Source organism: Thunnus thynnus, chromosome 15 (genome assembly GCF_963924715.1).
Source record: "Thunnus thynnus chromosome 15, fThuThy2.1, whole genome shotgun sequence".
Lineage (NCBI taxonomy): Eukaryota > Metazoa > Chordata > Actinopteri > Scombriformes > Scombridae > Thunnus > Thunnus thynnus.
In genome coordinates, this window is record NC_089531.1 from 12,848,884 (window position 1) to 12,872,828 (window position 23,945).

The 23,945-nt window shown below is 39.0% G+C and overlaps 2 protein-coding genes across 2 annotated transcripts; both read left to right on the forward strand.

Moving 5' to 3' along the window:
- Positions 1 to 3,664: 3,664 nt before the first annotated feature.
- Positions 3,665 to 7,527, forward strand: crabp2b (cellular retinoic acid binding protein 2, b). Its single transcript, XM_067612656.1, has 4 exons — positions 3,665 to 3,885; positions 6,468 to 6,646; positions 6,974 to 7,090; positions 7,216 to 7,527. The coding sequence occupies exons 1-4, from the start codon at positions 3,804 to 3,806 to the stop codon at positions 7,264 to 7,266; spliced, it is 429 nt and encodes a 142-aa protein (XP_067468757.1). The 5' UTR covers positions 3,665 to 3,803; the 3' UTR covers positions 7,267 to 7,527.
- Positions 7,528 to 12,541: 5,014 nt separating this feature from the next.
- Positions 12,542 to 23,503, forward strand: scamp3 (secretory carrier membrane protein 3). Its single transcript, XM_067612658.1, has 9 exons — positions 12,542 to 13,027; positions 13,320 to 13,409; positions 17,165 to 17,278; positions 17,674 to 17,794; positions 17,888 to 18,016; positions 19,143 to 19,302; positions 20,229 to 20,330; positions 20,926 to 21,043; positions 22,540 to 23,503. The coding sequence occupies exons 1-9, from the start codon at positions 12,974 to 12,976 to the stop codon at positions 22,675 to 22,677; spliced, it is 1,026 nt and encodes a 341-aa protein (XP_067468759.1). The 5' UTR covers positions 12,542 to 12,973; the 3' UTR covers positions 22,678 to 23,503.
- The last annotated feature ends 442 nt before the right edge of the window (positions 23,504 to 23,945 follow it).

The following is a 23,945-nucleotide window of genomic DNA, read 5'->3' on the forward strand; positions in this document are numbered from 1 at the left end:
TTATTATCCCTTAAAGACTCTACTGTAGCCTATGTAACATAATCTTAAAGCCCCCCTCCACTCAAAAATGTGTTTTTGTTCTTATTCCTACAGTTGTAGGAATAAGAACAAAAGCTGTTTAAGCTCCACTGTGAATGATGTATGTGTAAGCTTGTTTTAACATTTATCTGCTGAAAGTGGAAATTTCTGTGTCCACTGAAAATCTGATTTTTAGGGGTGGGCCTACAAGCGTGATTTGTGACATCACAATTAGCATGGAAGCCAATGCTGGTCCAATATTCAACTTACACAAATGTGATGTGAAAACTTGAAGCCTCCAGAGAGTGTTTTGATATGTCTCAGTGCATGTCTCGATACATGTTTCTATGCTAGAAAAAAAGTAATAGCATACATCTCCTGAAGAAGACACACATTTTGAGGTTCAAATGAAGTTTCTACACCCAACGGTGCAGCAATCTCACTAATAAAGAGCGAAGATAACAACAGTGTGATTAACAGAAAGGCAAATAAACATTCAGGTCCTTACAGCACAGTGAACCAAACAGCAGTTATAATAGTCTCTGTAAAGGGAGATAGCTTTCAGGGGAATCACAGCTTTATTAAACTGTTGTCATAGCAACAGGGACAGAGGTGTCCAGTGTTATCCTTTCATTGGGGTCATTCTCTTCTTCTTCTCATCCCTGGGCTGCTGTTGTCCTCGCCCTCTCTCCATCTGAGGTCAGCCAGCGGTGAATGCTGCCCTGGATGGTATTTCTAATTTGCATTAAAAAGTGCCTTTAAATGTCCTTTCTTTGTATGAAATAACAGGTGAGGTGAACTGCCATGTTGTTGTAACTCTATAGCGTACTGTACCTGCATGGTGCCACAGGGAGGAAGGCTGAGACAACCTGCGCAGATAACATCACACCTCCTTTTGTTGGATGAATGCACTGCATCATGTTTCCAGAGACAAACCTTCTGATCCAGACCTGATGAGATATTCTTGGCAATGTGTGAGTGTGTGAGAAAGAAAGAAAGAAAGAAAGAAAGAAAGAAAGAAAGACAGAAAGAAAGAAGAGAAGAGAAGAGAAGAGAAGAGAAGAGAAGAGAAGAGAAGAGAAGAGAAGAGAAGAGAAGAGAAGAGAAGAGAAGGAGAGACTACAAGTTAAAGAAAATTAAGTTTTATTCCATTTGGGGATCAAAATTTCTCCCTGACATACTTAGAGACAGTTCAAAAAATGTATTTATTAATTTATTTTAACTTTATTTGTTCCTATGTATTTATATTGTTTGTTATTCCCATTTGGCCTTCTACTATAGTTAGTGATAGTATCATTAAGTCTTGATAAGAAATGAGTGATTGACCTATTTTTTATACCATTACAACACATGTACAGTAGGAGGGGTCACTTGAGGTAATGGAATAGAGACCTACTGGTGGCTTTAAGTAGGTTTTGTTTTTGTTTTTTTAAATTATTTATGAACTTTAAAGTTGAGTTTGTTCAATTGAGCAACATTTGAAAAAAATATTTATTTTGTTGTGTCAAATCTTAAATTTTCATCATACTCTAAATGTCCACTCTACTTTAACATCAACATCAGGTGACGTTAATTAAGCAGAGAGAGATTCACTTTGAGTTCTGTATCAATCAGTTAATTAACAATATTTTGATCCAGGTCATTTTGATCCAGGTCAATTCAATTCAACCTCTCTCAGCTTGACTTTGTACAGTAACACAGTACAAAAAAGGCATTAGGCATAGCATTTGTATAGCACACACACACACACACACACATATATATATATATACATACACACACACACACACACACACACACACACATATATATATATATATATATATATATATATACACACACACACACATATGCTGGCCATTTCTTACATGTATTCATTTCATTCATGCACTCATTTATAATTACATTATTAGTGCTACAATATAAGATATATTCAATTAATGTATACTTTTGCCTATACAGTATATACATCATTCATGTCAGAACTGAATGATTTCAGCATTAGCATGATCTGTTCTTTAGAGATGCATTAATCAATTAGTCGATCAATTTAGTTTATCAAGTTTATCCCCAGCTATTTTGATAATTGATTAATTTTGGTTCCAGCTTTTTAAATGTGAATATGTTTTGGTTTCTGCAGTCCTCTATGATAGCAAACTGAATATATTTGGGTTGTGGACAAATCAAGACATTTGAGGTCGTATCTTGGACTTTGGGAAACAGTGATCAACATTTTTCTGACATTTTATAGACCAAACAATAAATCGATTAATCGGGAAAGTAACTGACAAATTAATTGATAATAAGAATAATCATAGTTACAGCCTATTCTTGTATAAATTAAGATGAATTCTGAGTTATACAACGGGATGCATGTTAAGTGACTCAGAAGGCCTTAGACAGGAAGTAACATGTCTCATATCTCTGTTTGTTTACAAACATAACATGTCGCCCTAAAGATATGAAACTTGCATTGTCCAATTCAGACAGAGACAAAGATGGCGGCAGGAGTCAGCATGTGGCAAATAAGACTGTTTGATTATGTTCCTCCTCTGTCTTGATTTCTCAATTCTTTTGTTTAATTGTTTAGTAAAAAAAAAATGGTGATTTTCCTGGATAGATGCCTCCAGCTGGATTCCTTATCTTTTGCTTTTTCATTATCAGCTTTCCAACCCCCCACTCTGGACCTGAAAACATGAACCTGCTATCTGATTTCACATTCCAAATGTTTGAAAACTGAACAGATGGCTTCAGATTAAAAAGAAATGTTTAAAGGACAGTTTCACAACTTCTCAAATCTGTCTTAAACAGTCGGGTATCCATATGACCACTGAAAGAAGTTTTCATTCCTCCTGTTCATACTCGGTATTAAAATGCATTTAAAAGGTTTTTTTTAAGCTTATATGAGGCTTCAGCGGTTTGAGGTAGTCATATGAAGTGGATATCTGCCACATTTACAGTCTTTTTAGCATCAAATTCCCTCTTTGTGTTTCCCCAGTGTTTCCCTGTTGAGCTGCGGTGGGAGTATAATAACAAAAAGAGGGACTTTGGCACTAAAAAGACTGTAACTTTGAAAGATATTTATTTGATTTGGGTAATGTGGACGGCTGAAGCTTCACATTAGCCTCAGATAAACTTTTAAATACATTTTTGCACAGAAGGAGGACTGTGGATTTTGTCCCCATCACTTACATTAATAAATACATTATGAATGGATCTTCTAATGGTCAGTATGAACAAAAAGAATGATAATGGCAAGAAAAACTTATTATAATGTTCATTTGGGCACCTGACTGATAAGACAGGCTTGAGAAACTGTGAACAAGTCCTTTAATTATCTACTTTATCTACTCTCTTATTTACTCTCTGCACCTCTTGACAAGTAATCATGACTGACATGACACCATGCAAGAGAAAAAAAAACAATTAACACTTTTCCTTAAAATCCGAGGCGGCTGCTCATCAACATCAAAGGACTTACGGGAAGTGCATTTTTCCATCTCGTATCCAAATCTTTCACCGTGCCGACAGAGGCGGAGGGTGCAGTAGATTCTGGGGGGGAAAGTCCCTCCCTGCCAGGGCTCTCTGCATTGGCTGGACCTGCATCGGATCCAGGCGAGCTGTCAGCCAATGAGAGGAGGCGCAGATGCAGTCAGAGCGGAGACCGACTTCACAGACCGGTCCGGTTAACGGTGGAGGGAAGACAGGACACGGAGAGGGAGTCTGCAGCCAGAGTCTTCTGCAGAAATTAAAAAAAAAAAAAATCTTTAGGTGCTTGCATCAAAATGGAGAAGAAAATCGCAGACTTTTCAGGAAAATGGAAGATGAAGTCTTCGGAAAATTTCGAGGAACTTTTGAAAGCGCTTGGTGAGTAATAAAACATTTAGGGTTTAGATATATATTCTTTCATTTGAATGGTGAAAATGCCAAATATGGTTTCCAAAACAAGACAATGTTGCATTCTTTCTTTTCCTTCTATGAATAAAAAAAATGCTTTACATGCAAAACTCCTCTAACTTGCATGCAAGTTGGCACTCAAACAGCATATTGTTATCTGGTTTACCATCAACCATTCAATCTTTTGTTAAAATGCAAAAAAAAGGGAAAGTGAAGCATCCTCTTTACAAAGACCTGTCAATCATTTTGTCAGCTGCATTATCAGATGGAAATCCAGTTGGCTTAGGGGTCAAATGGGGTGCAGCAGTGTCCTGAAGTGGCTCTCCCTGTGCCTTTCCCTGCTAACTCATGTCACTGGGAATATTAAACTACATGAGGCTGTAAAGGCTCAAGTCCTTTTTGGGGAGAGCAGGAGAGAAAGAGAGAGAGAGAGAGAGGGGTCAGGTGAGGGCCAACCAGTGGCATCCATTAAAAATCTGAAGACAAATAGCCTGTGGAGGAATGTTAGATTAGACTCATCTGAAGCAGGGTCCTCCTCATGCGGTTGTAATTAGAGCCAGTGTAAACGGAACTAAGCCTCGACATGGGCCCCTGTAGCCAGCCAGCTCTGAGACTGACTTTCCTTCACCGCCCTGGGCCTCCCTGACCCAATCTGGAGCTCTGTGTGTGTGTGTATCTGTGTGTGAGTGTGTGAGTGTGTGTGTGTGTGTTACCTCCTTTAGTACCGCTACATGAGCAAATATGGTCAAATGAGATTTGTGGGTTAGTTCTGATCTCTCTGAAGCCAGTGAATAATGCTATGAATAATGGCAAAAAAAAACTCCCCAGGCAGTTTACATTTGTTTTACATTTATCAAACATCACATCATCTCTACTGACCCAGCACATAGATGTTGATATAAGACGTTTATTCCATGTTTCAACCTGCACTATCCTGTTTATCTTGCTGCATAAATCCCATGTTCTGTAACTGCCTTATGTCACATCCATTTAAAGGTTTTTTGATCAATATCCTTTCACCTCAATGTAAGAGAAACCTCACTGAAGCTTCTATCAAACACAAATCAAGTTGTCATTGTTCCATAAGCTATCGTCTTTACATATTGTGTTGTATTTATTGGGACCATGTACAGTGTTAAACATAAATGTTAACATTTGATGTACTGCACCAGATTTAGCTTAAAGCTAATTTTCAATCCTTTACAATTAAAACAGCACAATAACAAACAGTACAAAGCAAAAAACACACAGGACACATTATACAATATACAAAGCTACACACAATAGCACATTGCATACACCCACAATGTCAACTAGAGATTAATAATTTAAATCTGTCAAAATAAAAGTGAAATTATTTGCATTCTTTACTAGGGTCATCTCTTCACAGCTCCAAACAAAACAAAAACATCTTTGCAGTTGTGGAAAGATGACGCTTGAAATATGGAGGGCTAACAAACAACATACCAGCCTCAGTCGAGTTGTGACTGACACAGAGCTGTGTGAATGATGACTGAATCATTCTGGAGTGAACTAACACTTTAACAATGTCACAGTCATAAGTCGTTTAACGATCATACCAGTGGTTTTGCATGTTGTAAAACCACATATGCTCCACTGGCAACCATTTTCCGAAGCATCCCACATATTTTAAGATTGATTTCCTCGGTTTCAGCTCACTCAGTGCAGCATTAAGGTGCAGAGACTAGGTAATTAATCATGGTGAACATTTCTTTACCTTTATTTTTTTTTTTTCCATCATGTCATCATTGTGTGGCGATACAGCAGCGCAGACAGTTTTGGCAACTTCTCCTTGGTGTTGCATTCAAGTAAGATGTGACATTAAATTTTAATGTTGACATTTAACAGCTGCCAAAAAAAGCTTCACATTCACAAGCTACATTGTTAAAAAGGTAGTGACAGACAATAAGCAGTAGTTTCATTAAACACCAGGGGTGAAAAACTTTTCCAAATGTTCCCTGCTCATAACTGCATTAGCACTAGAGCTGCAGTGATTAGCTGATAAATCAGATTAGTCAATCAACAGGAAATCAATCAGCAACTATTTTGATAATTGATTAATCGTTTTGAGTCATTTTTTAAAAAGAAACACACCCAAATTATCTGATTTTAGCCTCGAAAATGTGAATATTTTCTGGTTTCTTTAGTTGTCTATGACAGCAAACTCTTTGGTCGGGACAAAAGAAGACATTTAAGGACGTTACTTTGGTATTTGGAGAACAGTGACGACATTCTTTTAGCATTTTCTGACATTTTATAGAGCAAACGACTAATCGATTAATGAAGAAAATAATCGTCAGATTAATTGACAATGAAAATAATCGTTAGTTGCAGCTCTGATTACTACACTGTGATAATGTAACATCCTAATAAAAGTAAATGTGAAAAAATTTCACTGTGATGGGTCACCTATCTAAAGAAAATATAAAATCTCTGCACATTGGGAAGTGGGAAATTTTGGGGCAATTTGGGGCGTACCGCAGCTGCCAGTTTGATATTACTTGTGTTTTTCTTTGGTCCCCTGTGTTCAGGTGTGAATGTGTTCCTGAGGAAGATTGCAGTGACGGCGGCCTCCAGCCCAGCAGTGGAAATCACCCAGCAGGAAGAGAGCCTGTCCATTAAGACGTCCACCAGCGTCCGCACCACCAATGTCTCCTTCACTGTGGGCCAGTCCTTCAATGAAACCACAGTGGATGGGCGTCCCTGCACGGTACACATCACTGTAACATTCCTATATAATGTCAATGCATGCGTACTAGTGGGCTGCCTGGCCAAGCACAGCAGCTACAGTTCTTCTGCACAGAAAAAAAACATATGGAAATCATTTCAGTGCAACTCGATTCTTGATGATAATACAAGGATCTGTTCTTCGTTTTTTTTTTTTTTATTCTAAGTGAGTGGTGAAGGACATTGCTTCTGACAGGCCATTAAAATGTTGTAACAGGCAGTTATCGGCCAAGCTTTACTAGCCCTAGCAGTGTCCAGAGCACTTCAATGATGTCAGTTATTCACATTCTTCTTATATGAATCCCTGCAGAGTTTTCCTAAGTGGGAAACAGACAGCAAGATCAGCTGCGAACAGACTTTACAGAAAGGTGAGGGACCCAAGACAGCGTGGACCCGAGAACTGACCAACGATGGAGAACTCATACTGGTAATAAGATTTTCTGGAGAGTGAATTTACATATGAGGTCAAAAAGACACTTAAACTAAACTTAAACTGTTTAGTCTGAGAGCCTTACCATTTTAGAAACAAAAAATCTGTCCCTTTTCTTTCAGACAATGACGGCCGGGGATGTTGTCTGCACCAGAGTTTACGAAAGGGAATGAGGAAATTTCAAGACTGTCATACAATACTCCTGTTTTGTGCCTTACGCATGGTTTACATTTACTCTCCTTTGTTTGTCTTTGGCTCCCCTAGTCAGTCAGATTTCAGATTGTCAAATCTTGCTCAAACAGTGAAAAGCTTCAACCAAAGCTGAATTTACTCTTCATGTATAATATAGAAATGTCATACATTCCTTTTTTTAAAAAGCTTTATTGCAGTGTCTAAATCCTTTCTCACGTTGTTAATAAACTGTTTTATATGAATTAACTCTATGATTTGATTTTTTTTTCTTGAAAAGCTATATGTATGTTCCATTTCAAACAGGCTCCCTTTACGCCGCCTCCTCCCATTCCCTTGTCTTCCCTCTACATATCACTTTACATCGCTGTCTGCTATTTGTACTCTCCTGATTATTCCACACCCTCTCCCCTCCATCTTTCCAATCCACCTTGTCCTCTGTGTGCTCCCTCGTCATCATAGCTTACTACAATATGTGCTCAATTAGCCTGAAAAATCCCAAAGACAATTTTGTACATTTCATATGAGGGCCACTGTGAGACACATTTTGGCAAAGACAAGGAGGAAACAGGGAGTGGAAAGGAAATGAGTGAGGGAAAGAGAAGGGAGACTATTTCATAGCATCAGGAGAAAGTCTGCTTCTTTTCCTCCCTTTTCCCAGCTGTACCTACTTACACAATGAGCTCAATAAAAAAGTCCTTCTTCTCTTTTTTCTTGCTTTGCACCCAGGTATTAAGTGGCTTTCTTTTTACCATCCACTTTTCAACATAATGGATACAAAAAAAAAGTAGAAAACCAGTCTTGAAATGTGAGAAGACATGATCATGAGCTAAAAATGATAGATTCAACAGTCTTCAGAATCATTTACTCGCCTAAAAACTCAAGATGATGGTTCAATCTGGGGTGGACTTCACCTTCACCTTGTGAAAAATGAACCTTCAGGGGTCTCTCAGGCACTTCCTGAGGAGAGTGCTGCAACGGTTCACTAGCAGTGATGGTTTTTCCAGGTTTTCAAACAGTGTGCAGACAAGCGACCCTATGAAGTGCTTCCCAGTGTATATACACACACACAGCGCAGAGCAGGCAGCAGAACGACTGGGCCTCCTCCAGGATGAATGTTCTCAATAACCTCATCGTGTAAATGTCCGCACACAGTTTATATGTGTCTATATGAGTGTGAGAGAGGAAGAAGAGAGTGGAAATATTATGTGTGACCAAGTATGCAAGGCTTACACAACTTCCCTCATACATTCTTTTTTGTCTCACAGGCAGAAAAGTATGTTTTCAATGGCCTCAGTGAAGCCAATGTTATTGTGTAAGCGCTTGTCGAAACCGCAGCGCCTTAACTGCACTCTGGGGTGGATGGAAAGTTCTCTGCTATTTGCTCAATCAGAAAATTGAGCATTACACACACACACATTTACACACATACATCCATGTGCACTGTATTCTGTATAAATGACCCCTTTGACTTATGGTTGTTATCCTCGCAGGAGCGGGCCAAACCACCCGGTCCCTCCTTGTTAGTCGGGTCACTTTCCACACACAACTGTTATGCCAGTTCATTCCTCAGGCAGTGATGTCATTGGAGCCTTGCGTTGCTCGATTGGCTGAGGAATGCTGCGGTTTTTTGGAACCAGGAGACACCCAAGTCCGGCTTTTTTGGTCCGGGGCCATCTGGACCAATCGTGACATGGCCGTGAGAGGAAATGATGAGTCACTGGAGTCAGCTGCCAAACACAGATGCTGCTAAAGAAGGTCATGAGGATAAACGACGTGAAGCCGGCAAGCCAAGCACGTCGAGGCAGACAACACAAGCGATGATACATGCAGAAGCTTTTGTCATTATTTATACGATCTGTTTAGGGTGTTAAAATGGCTTCTCATTCTTTGGTATCTGTTTGGTATGCATGTCACTGCTATTTCCACCCCAGCTTCCACATGTGGGCTTTGTTTCTTTATGGCTGCCCATTAAGTAATCTCATTGGTTGCATTCCTAAATTAAAGTTTCACTTTGACTTGGCGTTACCACTTAGGCCAGTATTAGGAACACCAATTAGACACGTCTTTTAGTTCTTTTGTTTTTCCATCATATCTTGACCCCTGCCAGGACCCCAAAATCAGGGAACCCAAATTAGGGGAACCAGCAAACACACATCCTTTACTCTGCTACTCCTTCCACTACACACTTAATGTACACATTCTTTCCATATAGTGTTTTTAACATCTCTTGCACACAGTTTAAGAGTACTGGTAAGGTCAGTAAATATGAGTTTTCCTAGTTTTATTTAAACTTTAAACCTTCTATTTATACCTTCTCTTTCGTAGGACAAAGAGTACTAATTGCACATTTTGTACTTGTACGTGGACTTACTGTATTTTCTTTATATTGCAAATTTGTTTTTGTTATACTTATTGGATTTCATTGTTTTTTGCACAGTCTTATGATGCTTGTTGCCCCTTCACTTGTCAGAGTACATTCTGTGGTGTGATGAATACAAATCCTTGAATCCTTGAATATTGAGTATTGATAAGTGGTTCTTCACATATTTGGCTTGTGATCTTTTAAATGCAAAACAATGTCTACACTGGACCCCTTCTCATGGGTTACATATATGTATGTGAGTGAGCATTTCAACGTAAGAATTATTTTTCCCTTTCAGATTGTGTGCTACGCCCAAAAGGTAAAGATATGCATTATTTTACAAGAAAATTATGAGAAAAAGTGTAGACACGTAGCTATTAAGTTTGTGTAGCATAAATATGTTTTTCTTCTTTCATATCCCATTAAATAATCCACAACTTCTCAGTTTTATCATTTTCAACATCACACATGCTGTGCAGTCAAAAATTATTCAACCCCACAGAACTTTAATTAAGACTCTAGTGGAGATCCTAAAGTTTTAAAGAGATATCAAATATGTCAGGCTGAACCTTGATGTTTAGTGATGCATAAGACATCAAGAACATTCCCAATTAATGGTGCTGCCACAAAAAAACATGGAGTCTTGTGTTTGAATATTTCACTCAAGGTAAACACATAAATCCAGACCTGGAACAAGCTGATAAAGAATATAAATGTGAGACAATGAGGAGTAAGATTTTTTTTTAAGATATATGTTTTAAAAGTTAATTTACAATAATTAAAAAAAACTGGATGTTACAGCATTATGAATATCATTGGTTAGATGATGTAGGTCCTCTGGTTATAGCCCCAGTTTACAAATACTGTATTCATTGTGAGTTAATATGTGAATATTCATGCATAAATACGCCGGTCATATGTGTGCAGATGTGTTCATGGATAATCGGGGGTACAGTAACAGGGAATGTACAGTATGTGCACTAACAAGCCTGTATTTGTACTGTATGTGTGCATGACAGGCTGTCCGGCCTATGTGTTTATAATTGAATCATATGACTGCCCTCACCCATGTGACCCCATGTGACTTGTAGGGGAGAAGAATTTTTTTAAAAAGTTCTGCCTGAATTGTACGAAGGCATTAGGCCATGAAATAAGTATAAAGCAGTGAAACTAAAGGTGTAATCCTTCCTGCTGCGGCTCGACCTGTGACTGCCAGGTCAGAGAAGTACAAAGAGAAACCTATCAAGTGGTCCTATTAGCAGGTATTTTGTATATAAGCCACAGCCATAAGGAAACAAGAGAGTTGTGCTTTTCACTGTGCCACAATATTAATTCTAGATAAGTCACATTTAATAACTCTTGTAGGTAAAGACAGGGTTAAGTATGAGTAGCAAATGTAACACAGCATGAAAAAAGGATCTACTTTTTCACCTGAGTTGCTGCATCTCTAAGTTACCTGAGGTTTAAAATCTTATTTCTGGATTTCAGAGGTCAAAGCAGTGGGAAAATATTCCTTCAAGGCAAAAGAGTGACATCTACTGGAAGAGGAGGTAAATATCTTTATATTATCAAAACAGCGTTATGTGATAATTATCTAACAGTTATATAAACAAAGCCACACAAAGACTAAGATTTAGTCCACAGCAAAATGTTGCTTGCTCATGTTTTCAGTGAGACTTTGGAGTTAGGTGCCTAAATCAGGATTTGTGTGTTGAGTTTTAACCTAAATTATTAGGCTAATTCATTTTCCTAAGTCATTGTTATTGTGACAAATCTTGACACCTATTGGCAGTAAATTACTCAAATTTAAAATATTACATATTACATTTTCATTCAGAAATATAATGATCTGGACGGTAAAACAATCTTGAAACAGGGTTCACTTGCTATTTCTAAACATAATGTGTTTAAAGTAAAAATGTAAAATATATACAATTATGGCCATTTGGAAATTCTTCTAATAGGGGAAAATGATAATATCTTTGCACAGTATTTCTGACACTGGATTGCAGTGTCTGCACAGTCTATATCTCATATTGTCTCAGAGCTTAAATGACAGTTTCCTTGTCTCACATCCCGTTTATGTCATGTGCATTTTTAATAGAAAAAAAGAGGAACTGTGATTGTGGGCTACTGATTAAACCTGCGTCTCCAGCCCTGACTTCTAATTTGCATAACTGACTGACATACGGGGGGCCGTTGTAAAATAACTGATAAGCACACACACAACATGCATAATGGCCCCTTTAGAGTGTTAAAGTACGGAGTCCATGAAGTGTCCAAAACATGTTTTTTTACCCTGTGTGCACAAGGCTCCATATTAAATATATGACACTAGTTGATTATTATTATTATTGATACATTCAACTATAAGCAGCATTTTAATGTTACTGGTTGAGATGGAGCTCATTTTAACTATTTTACAAACTCTCAATCATCTCACGACCCCTCAAATTTATTGGGTGACCTTTGGGAAGGGCACGACCCCTAGGTTAGGAACCACTGGACTAAACTAGCTAACTGTATATAAAGTAGTTCAAACTAGCTCCACCTCCAGCAGCTACAACAGTAACATGCTGCTCTAACACTGATACTTCCGTATTATTAATCTATTGATGTCATATATAATAATGTATCAGTCAGGAACAAACCACTACTTTTACTGCAATACTTAAAGTATGTGTTGCTTCTAATACTTATGTACTTTTACTTAGGTAGACTTTTATTTGTAATGGAGTATTTTACATTGCTGTATTGGTACTTTTACTTAAGTAAAGGATCTGGATACTTCTTCCATCACTGTTCATTATTTTTCTTCACAGACAGCATGCAGGTGTGGCCCCGCCCCCCTCAGTTTCCCACGTGTTCCTCTGCCGCAGCAGCAGTCACATGACCGCGTCTTTGGCTCGTTACTTCCTGTACCACGGTTGTTTTCCTGCGGGAGAAAAAAAAAATAACGGAGCTGCGAGCCAGCCAGCCAGACAGACCCCTGACGGTCAGAGCTGAGGAGGGGGCGTGAAAAAAAAACCTCAACCTGTCTGTAACGTTTTAATCGTCGCTCACCTGTTAATTTACTAAATTGCGGAGAAATGAACACCGGAGGTTGCGGGTAGCTGTAAGCTGACCACACATCCGACACGTCCTTTCGTTTTCTGAAGAGAAACAAACGCAAGATTTAATCAGCAAGAAGGAGGCCAACTGCTATTTTTTTTCTCCTTCCCCTCTGTGATAACCGTTAACAGTAGCAGCAAGTGGTGGCTACTTGACGTTAGCTCCGTTTTTACCCCCCCTCCCCAACAACAACCAGCGCTGTCTCTATCAACAATATGTCAAAATATACGAGCTTTCCTGAGCCCACGGACGACCACAACCCTTTCCAGGTGGGTGATATATAACAGCAAGCTAATATTAGCCTCTGTCAGGTCTGTAGTTACGGTGTTGGGTGACGATGAAAGGCACTGATGTTGGATCTGTGTAATAACCGGCGTGTTGTTGCTCATGTGACGTGTGTGGCTTTTTCTGGGCCTGTCTAATCTTTGCCCACTTGTAGCACTTATTTAACAATGAACACATGATTTAAAAAAAAAACTATTTTGTCAAATGAGGATTAATGTTTCTTTATTGCTGTGCTGATTTAATAACTGTTTTGTTTGTCTTGTGTTATCCTTCCAGGACCCTGCAGTGACTCAACACAGCAGCAACACAGGATATGCCACACTGGACCTTTACAACCCATTTGATAATACGACTGGAGTGACTGGGGTGAGCAACATTTGTGCCTTATCTGTCAGATAATAGGAGGGTAATTGTTGCTAATGCACAGATAATGTAAGACACAACTTTCTCTTATAGGGTCATGTAGGGCTGCAACTAACCTTTATTTTCTTTATCAGCTATGAGTGATGAATTATTCATGTGGTCTGTAAAATGTCAGCAAATTGTGAAAAATGTTCCAGGAACAAATGGTTACTCAGAATGTCCTGTTTTATCCGACCATAGTACAAAATCCAAAGATAATCAGGAGTAGGAGTATAAATTATAGCATAGGCATGCATGATAATATCGTCACGTCATCAGTATCGACCAATAAAAGCTTTAAAATTAAATATCAGCATCGGCTCCGAAATGAACATTTCTGCTGATATGACAGGCCTTCTCCTCCTCCGCCTGGCTGTCCTTCTCACCCTGGCAATCCTGGTGCTTCCTCGGCTGACAGGATGTACCACTCTGTTTGGAAAAAAAAAACTTCTTTTTTTTTTATAATGGCGGTTGGCAACCAGCCTTATTAGGTGCATTGCCACCTTCTGCTTCACAGTGTGGTTCAGAAATAAAAGCCTAGCCATTAATCCTGTCTGTCTAATAAACTCAAAGAAAACTCTACTGCTCGACACACTTGGCAGGTTCATTAAAGTTTTAATACTGAGCTCCTGAACTCCAGTTTTGCTAAGTTCTTCCTTCATATATTGTCTTTCTTGATCATACTTAGTACAATCTATGATTGCATGTGTAATAGTCTATGTGCATAAATTGGCATCCGCAGTCAGCCAGAATGTATTGGAAAATATCGGCAAAAAAATTCAATATCATGCATCCCTACTACAGGGTAACCTGACATGCCAGATGGTTTATTACACAGAACTATCTGAGATGTCGTCCTTGGAAACTGTTTGGAAAAGGGTAGGCACTTTCAAAAACTACCTGGCAGGTGATTGGATGAACCATCTGTCTGTCATCGTCCTACCTTGCGAGGCAGCTGGATTCGTGACGCTCATTGCTCCGAACCACCGGTGGTTAAGACACATGCGCATAACTTAAAGCCTGACAAGATGTATTCTCGTGTGATCTTGTGATGTCGTGGCCTTGTGAATCCAGCTGCCTCACAAGGTAAACTATAGGGTGCAACTAATGATTATATACGTTATCGATTAATCTGTCGATTATTAGTTGTTTGGCTATAAAATGTCTAACAATGTCGATCACTGTTTCCCAAAGCCCAATGAGACGTCCTCAAAAGTCTTTTGTTGTCCCGACCAACAGTCCACAACCTAAAAATACTCTCTTTACTGTCAGAGACAACTAAAGAAACCAGGAAATATTTACATTTAAGGAGCTGGAATCAGAGAATTTGGGCACTTTTTCTTAAAAAATGACTCAAAACAATTGATCAGTTATCAAAATAGTTGGCAGCTTCTGGGGAACTGGAACCAATGAATCTAAGCCATTTTTTGCTTGAAAATGAGCTTAAATGATTATTTGATGATCCAAATTGTTAGGCAGGCTAATTTTCTGTCCGTTGAATGGATTAATCAACTAATTGTTGCAGCTCTAGGAATATGCGACATGTAAGCACAAAAAATGTAGCTCAATTATTGGACTGGATTGGAGTTTTGTATCCTGTCTATTCTTCAGCTCACTGTTGTGTTTGAAGTGTCCACTCAGCTGTAAACTTGGCTGCAGACTAATAAAGGTTACCTGTTGTAAAAATAAATCAATAAATGAGTGGAGTGGTGAATGTTAGAGCACAAAAACACACACCTTTTAAAGATGTGTGTTTAAAGATTTGAAATTCACTTGAAATGTGTGAAAATTATCTCACACAAAGGGCGTTTGTTCTATTTGGGATAGAAATAAACGAAAGGAGCTGACTGCTTTTAACTGTGCAAGTCACAGCAGAGCTTTATTAACCTGATAATCCGACTGAATCTCCATTTTGTTTCACTTCATTCACTTATTCTATTTCAGTTGCTGAACAAATCAGAGATGCGAACAGTGATTCAGAGGTCAGGAACCAGGGAAGAAAAAAAAAAAAGAATGTCTTCTATAATACCTCAAGACTGAATCATAGGGCAGGACCCACCTTAACCCACATTTTGTGTCAGTTGATCTTGTTCGTTTGTGGTGCACAAGATCAACTGACAGAAATTTTAAATTAAATTAGCCCAAATGAGTTGACACACAGTAAAAAGCTGTCAGGGCAGCTGGTGGTTGCCTGGTTGCCTTGAATATAAAGAATCGATTGTACTTGAATGTACATGTCACTTAAATGCAAACAAATCTAAGACCAGTTGCCATGAAAGCAGAGAGCAGACACAAAAGCTGACATATACGCATTGTTATGTGCAGTACACCTCAGTTGCATGTCATATATTACATTGAGTGTAGTCTTTGTTGTTGCTAGGAAACAGCTTAGATCCGTGAGTACTTCCTGTCAGCTGTTTTTAGTATTGCCAAATACTGCAGCGACAGGAAATAAGCTCAGACTTGCTTGGGATGTTTGACTCAAATTGAACTCGTCTGCAGTCATTATGAAACTGTGTACATGAGCAGAAGCCGCACGTCCACTCCCAAAATGATCCACAGTTAACGCAGTTGGAACACACCCTTTTGTAACCTTGTTTTGACACAACACAGACTCACTTGCAGCTTCTGTTCTCTGTCTGGTACTGTCACTGTCCTTTAGCAAATACGGACATCCATTATTTACAATGATGTGTCGTGGCTGTGAGCCAAAACAGCGTAATGACTTACGACCCATGATTAAGGCAAATTTATGATCGGACGACACTCTGTGATAGAGGAAACAATACATAGGCATTTACTATAGGTATTTACATATGTTAGAAAGTTAAGTCACACAAATCTAAATGTTATTGCTTTGGACTTTGTTAAGAGTCAAAAATGTCTAACTCTGAAGTAATCTGGTGTAGAGATGAAAGCTCTTCTCTCAAAAGCCTGGAAAAGAAGGCAAACTGGATTATTTATTTAGTATTTTGTCTGATTTCTCAGTTTTCTCCCCCGTGATTGATGAAATTTGTTGTAGACATAAAAGGCTAAAAATGATGAAATGTGAAAATTATTCACATTGGTTTTCTTTATTTTTTTTTAGACTTTTTGCAGTAGTGTAAGTCGATGGGAGATCCGTTGTATAAGCCTATGCATATGTGTGCAAATCTGAATATTGTTTGAAAATGCCACATTAGTCTAGCTAAAATGCTTCCTTCATGTGAAGTTACTCATATCTGTCAGCGCGTGTGTATAGCGGTGCATGCTAGGGATGCACTGATCCGACTTTTTCAGTCCTGATACTCGGCAGATACCGAGTACTGATCTGATACCAGTGTTTAATTAATAAGCTGCACGCCTCACTGTGTGGAAGAGACTGGGATCATTCTATTATGTGCAAGGCAAAATCAGGCTTGACTTAAACATTGCTTTCCTAAATTTGCAAAACAAAATGTAACAAATAAATACATACATTTACTGAAATGTTATTTATAAAATGATAGTATCTAATACCAGATCAGCCTATTGTCACCGATACCCGATCCAGCTATTTGAGTTAGTATTGGATCGTTATCTGATATCAGTATTGGTATCATCGCATCTCTAGTGCGTGCATCCCTTTTCTAGCCCCTGACACGATGCTCGACCAAATAAATCCAGGTTTAGCTAAAAGCTTGTGCCACACGACGCCGAATCGGATGTATGATGTTTGTCTTTTGCTAAATATTTTCTAGCCTCCACCACCGTATGAAGCCACCTCTCCTTCTGCACCGTCTGTGCCTGCGCAGACCCCACCCAGCAGGACGACACCCACCGAGCCTCGCAACTATGGCTCCTATAACTCTCAGGTACACATCCTGCAGTGTAAAGACACTTGTTGCTGCACATGTTGTCACTTTAGACCAATACTCAAGATCCTTGTACCTCAGTGTCATGGAAGTGTTTTTATGGATATGATAATGACTAACACGCTTACAGTAGCCCCACTTCTACTCTAGATGTAAGATCTTCGAAAACAAAAATCCTCAGCAGGACAGACATCCATTTGAATGATTTAATACTGCAAGATTTTTCATGTTTCCCACCAGGATTATAGGAAGAGACAGAAAGATGTCCCTGGCACCTTCACCCTGACCTCACTCACATGATCATTTTCATGCTTTTTGACACAAACAGAAGCTTTCTCTTTAAGACGTGACATGCAGTTCTGATACATTAATTTCTTTGCGTCTTACTGTGTTAGACTGCAGTAAATGCTACCACAGCGGAGCTCTTGAAGAAGCAGGAGGAACTCGAGAAGAAAGCCCGGGAGCTGGAGAGGAGAGAGCGGGAGCTCGAGTCACACAGCTTGGGACCTGGAGCCTGTAAGAGAGGGAGGAGGGGAAGTTTCAGCTGAGCATTATGGATTAACGATGGATTTTTCATTGTAAAAATTTCCCCTTTGTTTTCTGTTTCAGCCCGTCAGAATAACTGGCCCCCGCTGCCTTCATTCTGCCCTGTGGGCCCCTGCTTCTACCAGGACATCAATGTGGAGATCAGCCAGCGCTTCCAGCGTACCGTCACCGTCATGTACTACTTCTGGATGTGTGAGTTCCTGTAATTCCTACTATGAGAATTCCCAGCATTACATATTAATGAGTCTTAGCATCAGTGTCATGATGTAATATTATTAATGAAGTGTTCCTCTCTGTGTTTGTGTTGGAGGGAAGTTATGTGGAGTGAAACCTTACGAATGATAAAATCTGTACCTGTTAACACTGAAGATCTATGAGTGGTTGGTGCTGTTGTTTTAAAGCAAGAGAAGCATTTGCGCAGGCGAACCAAGAGCCTACTCACATCTGTGTATCCTCTACTGTACTGTCTGGAGTTGTAATGTTTGTGCAGACTCTGACACTTAACTGCGAGATTGAGGACTCTGGCAAGTACCAACTGTAATCATTCTCCACTAAAGGTTGAACTCAGACATTTGCACAAGAACCATTTCAAATTGTTATGAATTAATAACTTGCTCTTAATGAAAATGTGTGATTTTTTGCACTTGAAGAAAAAGAGGTCTCTGGAAATAACTGATATTTAACAGTTATTTTCATGCTTCCTGTCAACATTTTGTGTGTTCTGCAATATGTTTTAGTTCTATATCACTGTTTTTGGATAACTGAGTTGTTTTTTTGTATTATCTTAATAGTTTAATTTCAATATTTAGGCTACACATAATGCTTAATCTGTCATAAAGCAAAGCAGCATCGGGTGAAACCACTTATCGCTCCCAAAGTAAACATCACTAAGATCAAAGTCGTACAATTACAGAAGTTAACTTCAAGTATTTTTATCATGGTTGTGGTATCAGTAGTAGTGTGTAGAAATACTTTTTCGTCGTAAAAGTAAACGTGATCACGAAATTAAAACAAAAACAAGACCAGCAGAAGATTTGAAGAAGTTAACAGTAGGGGTAAAATGAATTAAAAGTGACATAAAAGCAGATTTAAAAAAACATTTTTTTAAGAAATTCTTCAAAAAATAATTCATATTCTTCTGACCTCTTCCTGACGAGGTTTCAGCTTATGTAGGCAAGCAATTGCCCCTCCTGACAACTTCTTAGGACTTCCAGTTTTCTTCTTGAGAGGGAGAAGGGCAGGTTGGATTTGTGTTTTTATTCTACCGTTCTCATTCATCCCTCTGTGCACTTTTTATTCCTTTTTTATCAATGTCCAGTCTGCACTTGCACGCTGCTCTTCAACCTGATCTCCTCCCTGGCTATGTTCTGCGTGGACCCCTCTGGTGGTGTTGGCCTGGGCCTCGCCATCCTCTGGGCCCTCCTCTTCACCCCCTGCTCCTTCGTCTGTTGGTATCGACCTGTGTACAAAGCCTTTAGGTGAGTACCACCGTCTTTAGGGGGAAAAGTCATTGACCGAAAGTTTTGTGTTGAGCAAAACTTGTAACTTTTAACATTTATTAACTTTAATTCTTCAAAAAGGTACATTTTTAAGGGTCATCTCAGACCTTGTTCAGGCAAGGTCTTGGGTTCACTTGCTTAGACTAGAGTAGTTACATCTTTAACGGAGACCCTTAAAGGATATGCTCACAATTTTTCAGGCTTTTCTTGCTGCGATCGTTCCTCCTGTTCATACTGATTCATTCATCTCATTAGAAGACCAAAGTGTAAGTGATGGGGGACAAAAATTCACAGTCCTTGCTTTGAGCAAAAATCTATTTAAAAGTTTATCTATATATTAATATGAGGCTTCAGCCGTCTGAGTTAGTTAAATAAAGTGGTATAAAATAAACTGTCTTCTACAGTTACCATCTTTTTAGTACAAATTTCAGTGTTTTACTGTTCAGTTGACTGGAAGGATCGTAACAAAAAGAGGGAATTTGGCACTAAAAAGACAGAAACTTTGAAAGATATTGACTTGATTTGACTCATTTGGACGACTGAAGCTTCATGTTGGCTTCAAATAAACTTTTAAATACATTTTTACATGGAAGGAGGCTTGTGGATTTCATCCCCCATCATTTGCATTGAAAGTGCATTATGAAGGGATCCTCTAATGGTCTGTATGAACAAGAGGAATGATTATGGCAAGAAAAACATGTCAATGATCATTTGGGCTTCTGACCGTTGTTTTAAGACAGACTTAAAAAAAATATGAGCCTGTAAACATGTAAAGAGAAGCAAACACAATTGCTTTATGTAATAGAGATGCCAGCTGATTTAATGACAACACACATTTAACTTTTCAGCATAACTAGAATTAAGTTGTCGCCTCATGAGTAATGCTTATGTTTTCCCCTCTCTAGGAGTGACAGCTCCTTCAACTTCTTTGCCTTCTTCTTCATCTTCTTTGCCCAAGTGGTTGTCTTCGTCATCATGACCATCGGTATCCCTGGATGGGGTTTCAGGTACGACCAGTGAGAGAAGATTAGCAGGAAAAGCACAGGTGTAACTAATAACCTTAATGATGGCTTTGTCCCATTTAAGTGTCCTAGTTATTCCAGTGAACCAGCATGCACAAGACCAGATCCCCGAAACTAAACGCGGCCATCATTAATGCTATTAATAATACCTGTGCTTTTCCTGCTGTGACATGTCAGCGTCATGGAAAAATAGCAGCGATCAGATCCTCCAGGCTTCAGGTGGAGGTGGTCAGCCTCCACAGTCAGTGAGGGAGGTGTAAATGCCATCAGCACAGTTTGCTTGCATTCTGCAGAAAATATCCACAAGTGGAAAATGGCAGTTAAATGTTATTTGTCACCTGACAGCTGATTCTGTAAACCCGGCCCACCTTCAGTGTCTATGAATACAAAGATAATGAGAGCACGTAATTAATACCAGCTTTAAATGTCATTGTCTAGATAACTTTATTCACACCTACTGTAGACTGTCTTTTTTTTATTTCCAGGTGTAAATGAGGATATTAAATGACTTTTTTCCCCCCTCATATCTATTTAAATCTCTCTGTATTTCTGTCTCGCTGTCCGTTTCCACCTCCGTCAGCGGGTGGATTGTGAGCCTGGCTGCTCTGAAGACCAGTGTCCCAGTTGGTGCGATCATGATGATGAATGCCGTCCTCTTCACCGCCCAAACTGCCATGGGAGTTTTCATGCTGAAGAAGGTGAACGCTGAATAGATTTGTTTACATAAAAGGGCCCAGATGAATTTGTCAAAGATACTGGATATTTAGAGTATGACCATAGATTTAGAAATTCCACAGAGCATACATACAAGTAAATTGGGACAGATTATGAGCCTCGTATAGTGTGACTGAGTACATTTACATGCACGTCAGGTCCCGATTTTGAGTTTTATCCTGGTTTTGATCTACCGGTATTCAGGATGTGACATTTAGATGGAACATAAGAAACCTCTTTATTCTTATCCCTGTTTTCATGATCACAAGGTTTCTGATCATCTGGCAGCAGGTCTGTCTTACATCCTCAACGTATCTGCTACTGATTTCTGAAACACTTTGGTTTCTGATCATCAGTAAACAGAACATGAGAGCATCAGTGCAACTTACAGTCTTCCTTTACCTTCATATTTTTAGTTTTACTTACTAACTACTATATAACTCGAGTTGATAATGTAGCCGCACACATTACACAGAATGATCGGAAACCTGGATACGATGTTTTACATACCAAAGTATCCTGGTTTCTATCAGAGTACTTCAGCCAGCATATCCAGGTTTCTGAAACCAGGATATGATGATTACATTTGCAGCACAATATCAGGATAAAAACCCTAAAAACCCTGCATAGTTCAGGAAAGTCTGGGAGAAGATAGAAACTGGATTCAGTTAATGTAGTATTCAAAATGAAGGCAATCGCAAAAAAGGCAGGGGGAAAAAAATCATAGTTGTTGATCCAATCAAGAAGTGAAGTAGAGCTACAACGATTAATCGATTAGTCGACTGACAGAAAACTAATTGCCAAATATTTTGATAATCAAACTGTTTTTAGTACTTTTTTTCAAGAGAAAATGCCAAAAATTCACTGATTCCAGCTTCTAAATTGTGAACATTTTCTGGTTTCTTTGGTCATTTATGATAGCAAACTGAATATCTTTGAGTTGTGGACTGTTGATCAGGACAAAACAAGACATTTCAGGTTGCATGTTGGGCTTTGGGAAACAGTGATCACCATTTTCACCATTTTCTGACATTTTATAGACCAAACAATTAATCAATTAATTGAGAAAGTAATCATCAGATTAATGGATAATGAAAATAATTATCAGTTGCAGCCCTAAAGTGAAGGACTAGTAGGTCATTAACGTGCATTGTACTTATAAATGTGTTCAGTAACTTTAAATAGTAAATGATAGCAAATACTTTGACATGATCTAGTAGGTCAAATTTTCTAAAATAAGTGAAAAGAAGTGTGGGAAAGCAAAATTATCTAGCTCTGTTTGCGCTTTCCGCCTGCTCTGTGCACCCGCTGTGCCCACAGCTGGTACACCTACCATGAAGCGAATAGATAACATAACGGTCTGAAGAATAGCCTTGATATCAGGTTCTGGGTATCCTTTCCATCCTCACAATGCACATTATAAGATGATGAATTGGTACGTGTATCGAGTGTCAACGCGCTCTGCTCTTCCTCTTTCCAGGTCCACAGTCTGTACAGGCAGACCGATGCCAGCTTTCAGAAGGCCCAGGCCGAGTTCGCCACCGGAGTCATGTCCAATCAGGCTGTACGCCAGGCCGCCACCAACGCTGCCCAGGGGGCCTTCACCGCACCCCGATAGAGAGGGACGAGAGGGGTTGGGAGGGTAAGAAGGGGAGGATGGAGGGCCCTTTCAGCCTGATAGAGGATCTGTTTGATATTTATTTCCCCACTGGTGATTAGAATTTGAAAAGGGGGAGGGGAGGGGGGGGGCGGAAACTGAGTCTATATAATTACCCCGGGGCAACTTAACACCAGGGCACGTGCATGAGACAGAAGTGGGGTTGTGTATTATGTAAAGGTGTACAGGACAAGTTAGCTACATTACCAAACCAGGAGTCAACATATCATAAGTGTTGATTCGAGGCACGGAACGATGGTGTGAGATGTGAAAACAATAAGCTGTGTGACATTTAGTGCAGTCAAACCAAGTGTCAGTGAATGCAGGGAAAAAGCTTTTTATATCAAAAGAAAAGCTATGTGCCAAGTCGAACATGTTTGGACAGTACTAGCCTGGATATCTCCCTTTTTTTTTTTTTTTTTTTAATGACTGGGATGTACATTCTGTTTACGAGGAGCCATGTTTAAGACAAAGAGTAAGAGGAGCTGCTGAACACTGAATTATTGCCATTTTAACATTTGATCCATAACTGAGTGGCTCAACTTTATCCAAATGCTCCTTTTTTCTTTTCTTTTTTTGCATTAAGTGTTAAACTAACATGTTGTTTTTGCTATTATTGCAAATGAGAATGCCTATTTACCTTATTGCCAAAACTTCTCACACTGTAATGAATATGTGTTGTTTTGGTTACACTATCTCTGTCACTGTTCTGTTGGTGCTGCTTGTGGTTATTATGATTATTACATGTCACTGTCTTGGTTTTAATAAAAATATACTGTCATGCTTACAGAGTCTGCTGCAGTCATTTGCGTAGTGTTACCGATCAACGACAAGGTACTTTGACAAAACATTTACCTAAAGGTCTTCTCTGCTGTTCTGGAGCTTTCAACTGTATCACCCATTTGTCATGTAAATGTAAATGTCAAATTTGTTTTCTGAGCACTTTCAGGACTTCTAGCTGTTTCTTGGGTAAAGAATAGACATTTTAATCTCAACAATATGTTTATCTAAGGTGAATTTAAGTGTGTTTTACTGTAGGGCAGCAACTGACGAGTATTGATATTTAATCTGCTGATTATTTTCTCAATTAATCGATAAGTTATTTTGTCCATAGTCAAAAATGACATCTTCCATTGTCTTGTTTTGTCCAACCAACTGCCCAAAAACTCAAAGATGTTCAGTTTACTATCATACATGACAAAGACAAGCATTAAATCTTCAAATATTTG

Bases quoted from the DNA above. Each gene is read 5' to 3' on its own strand.
- crabp2b (XM_067612656.1), top strand. From the start codon at position 3,804: ATGGAGAAGAAAATCGCAGACTTTTCAGGAAAATGGAAGATGAAGTCT. The intron at 6,647-6,973 runs GTACACATCACT...GAATCCCTGCAG, and splicing joins TGGATGGGCGTCCCTGCACG to AGTTTTCCTAAGTGGGAAAC. The intron at 7,091-7,215 runs GTAATAAGATTT...CTTTTCTTTCAG, and splicing joins ACGATGGAGAACTCATACTG to ACAATGACGGCCGGGGATGT.
- scamp3 (XM_067612658.1), top strand. From the start codon at position 12,974: ATGTCAAAATATACGAGCTTTCCTGAGCCCACGGACGACCACAACCCT. The intron at 17,279-17,673 runs GTACACATCCTG...TTACTGTGTTAG, and splicing joins ATGGCTCCTATAACTCTCAG to ACTGCAGTAAATGCTACCAC. The intron at 17,795-17,887 runs GTAAGAGAGGGA...TTTCTGTTTCAG, and splicing joins CAGCTTGGGACCTGGAGCCT to CCCGTCAGAATAACTGGCCC.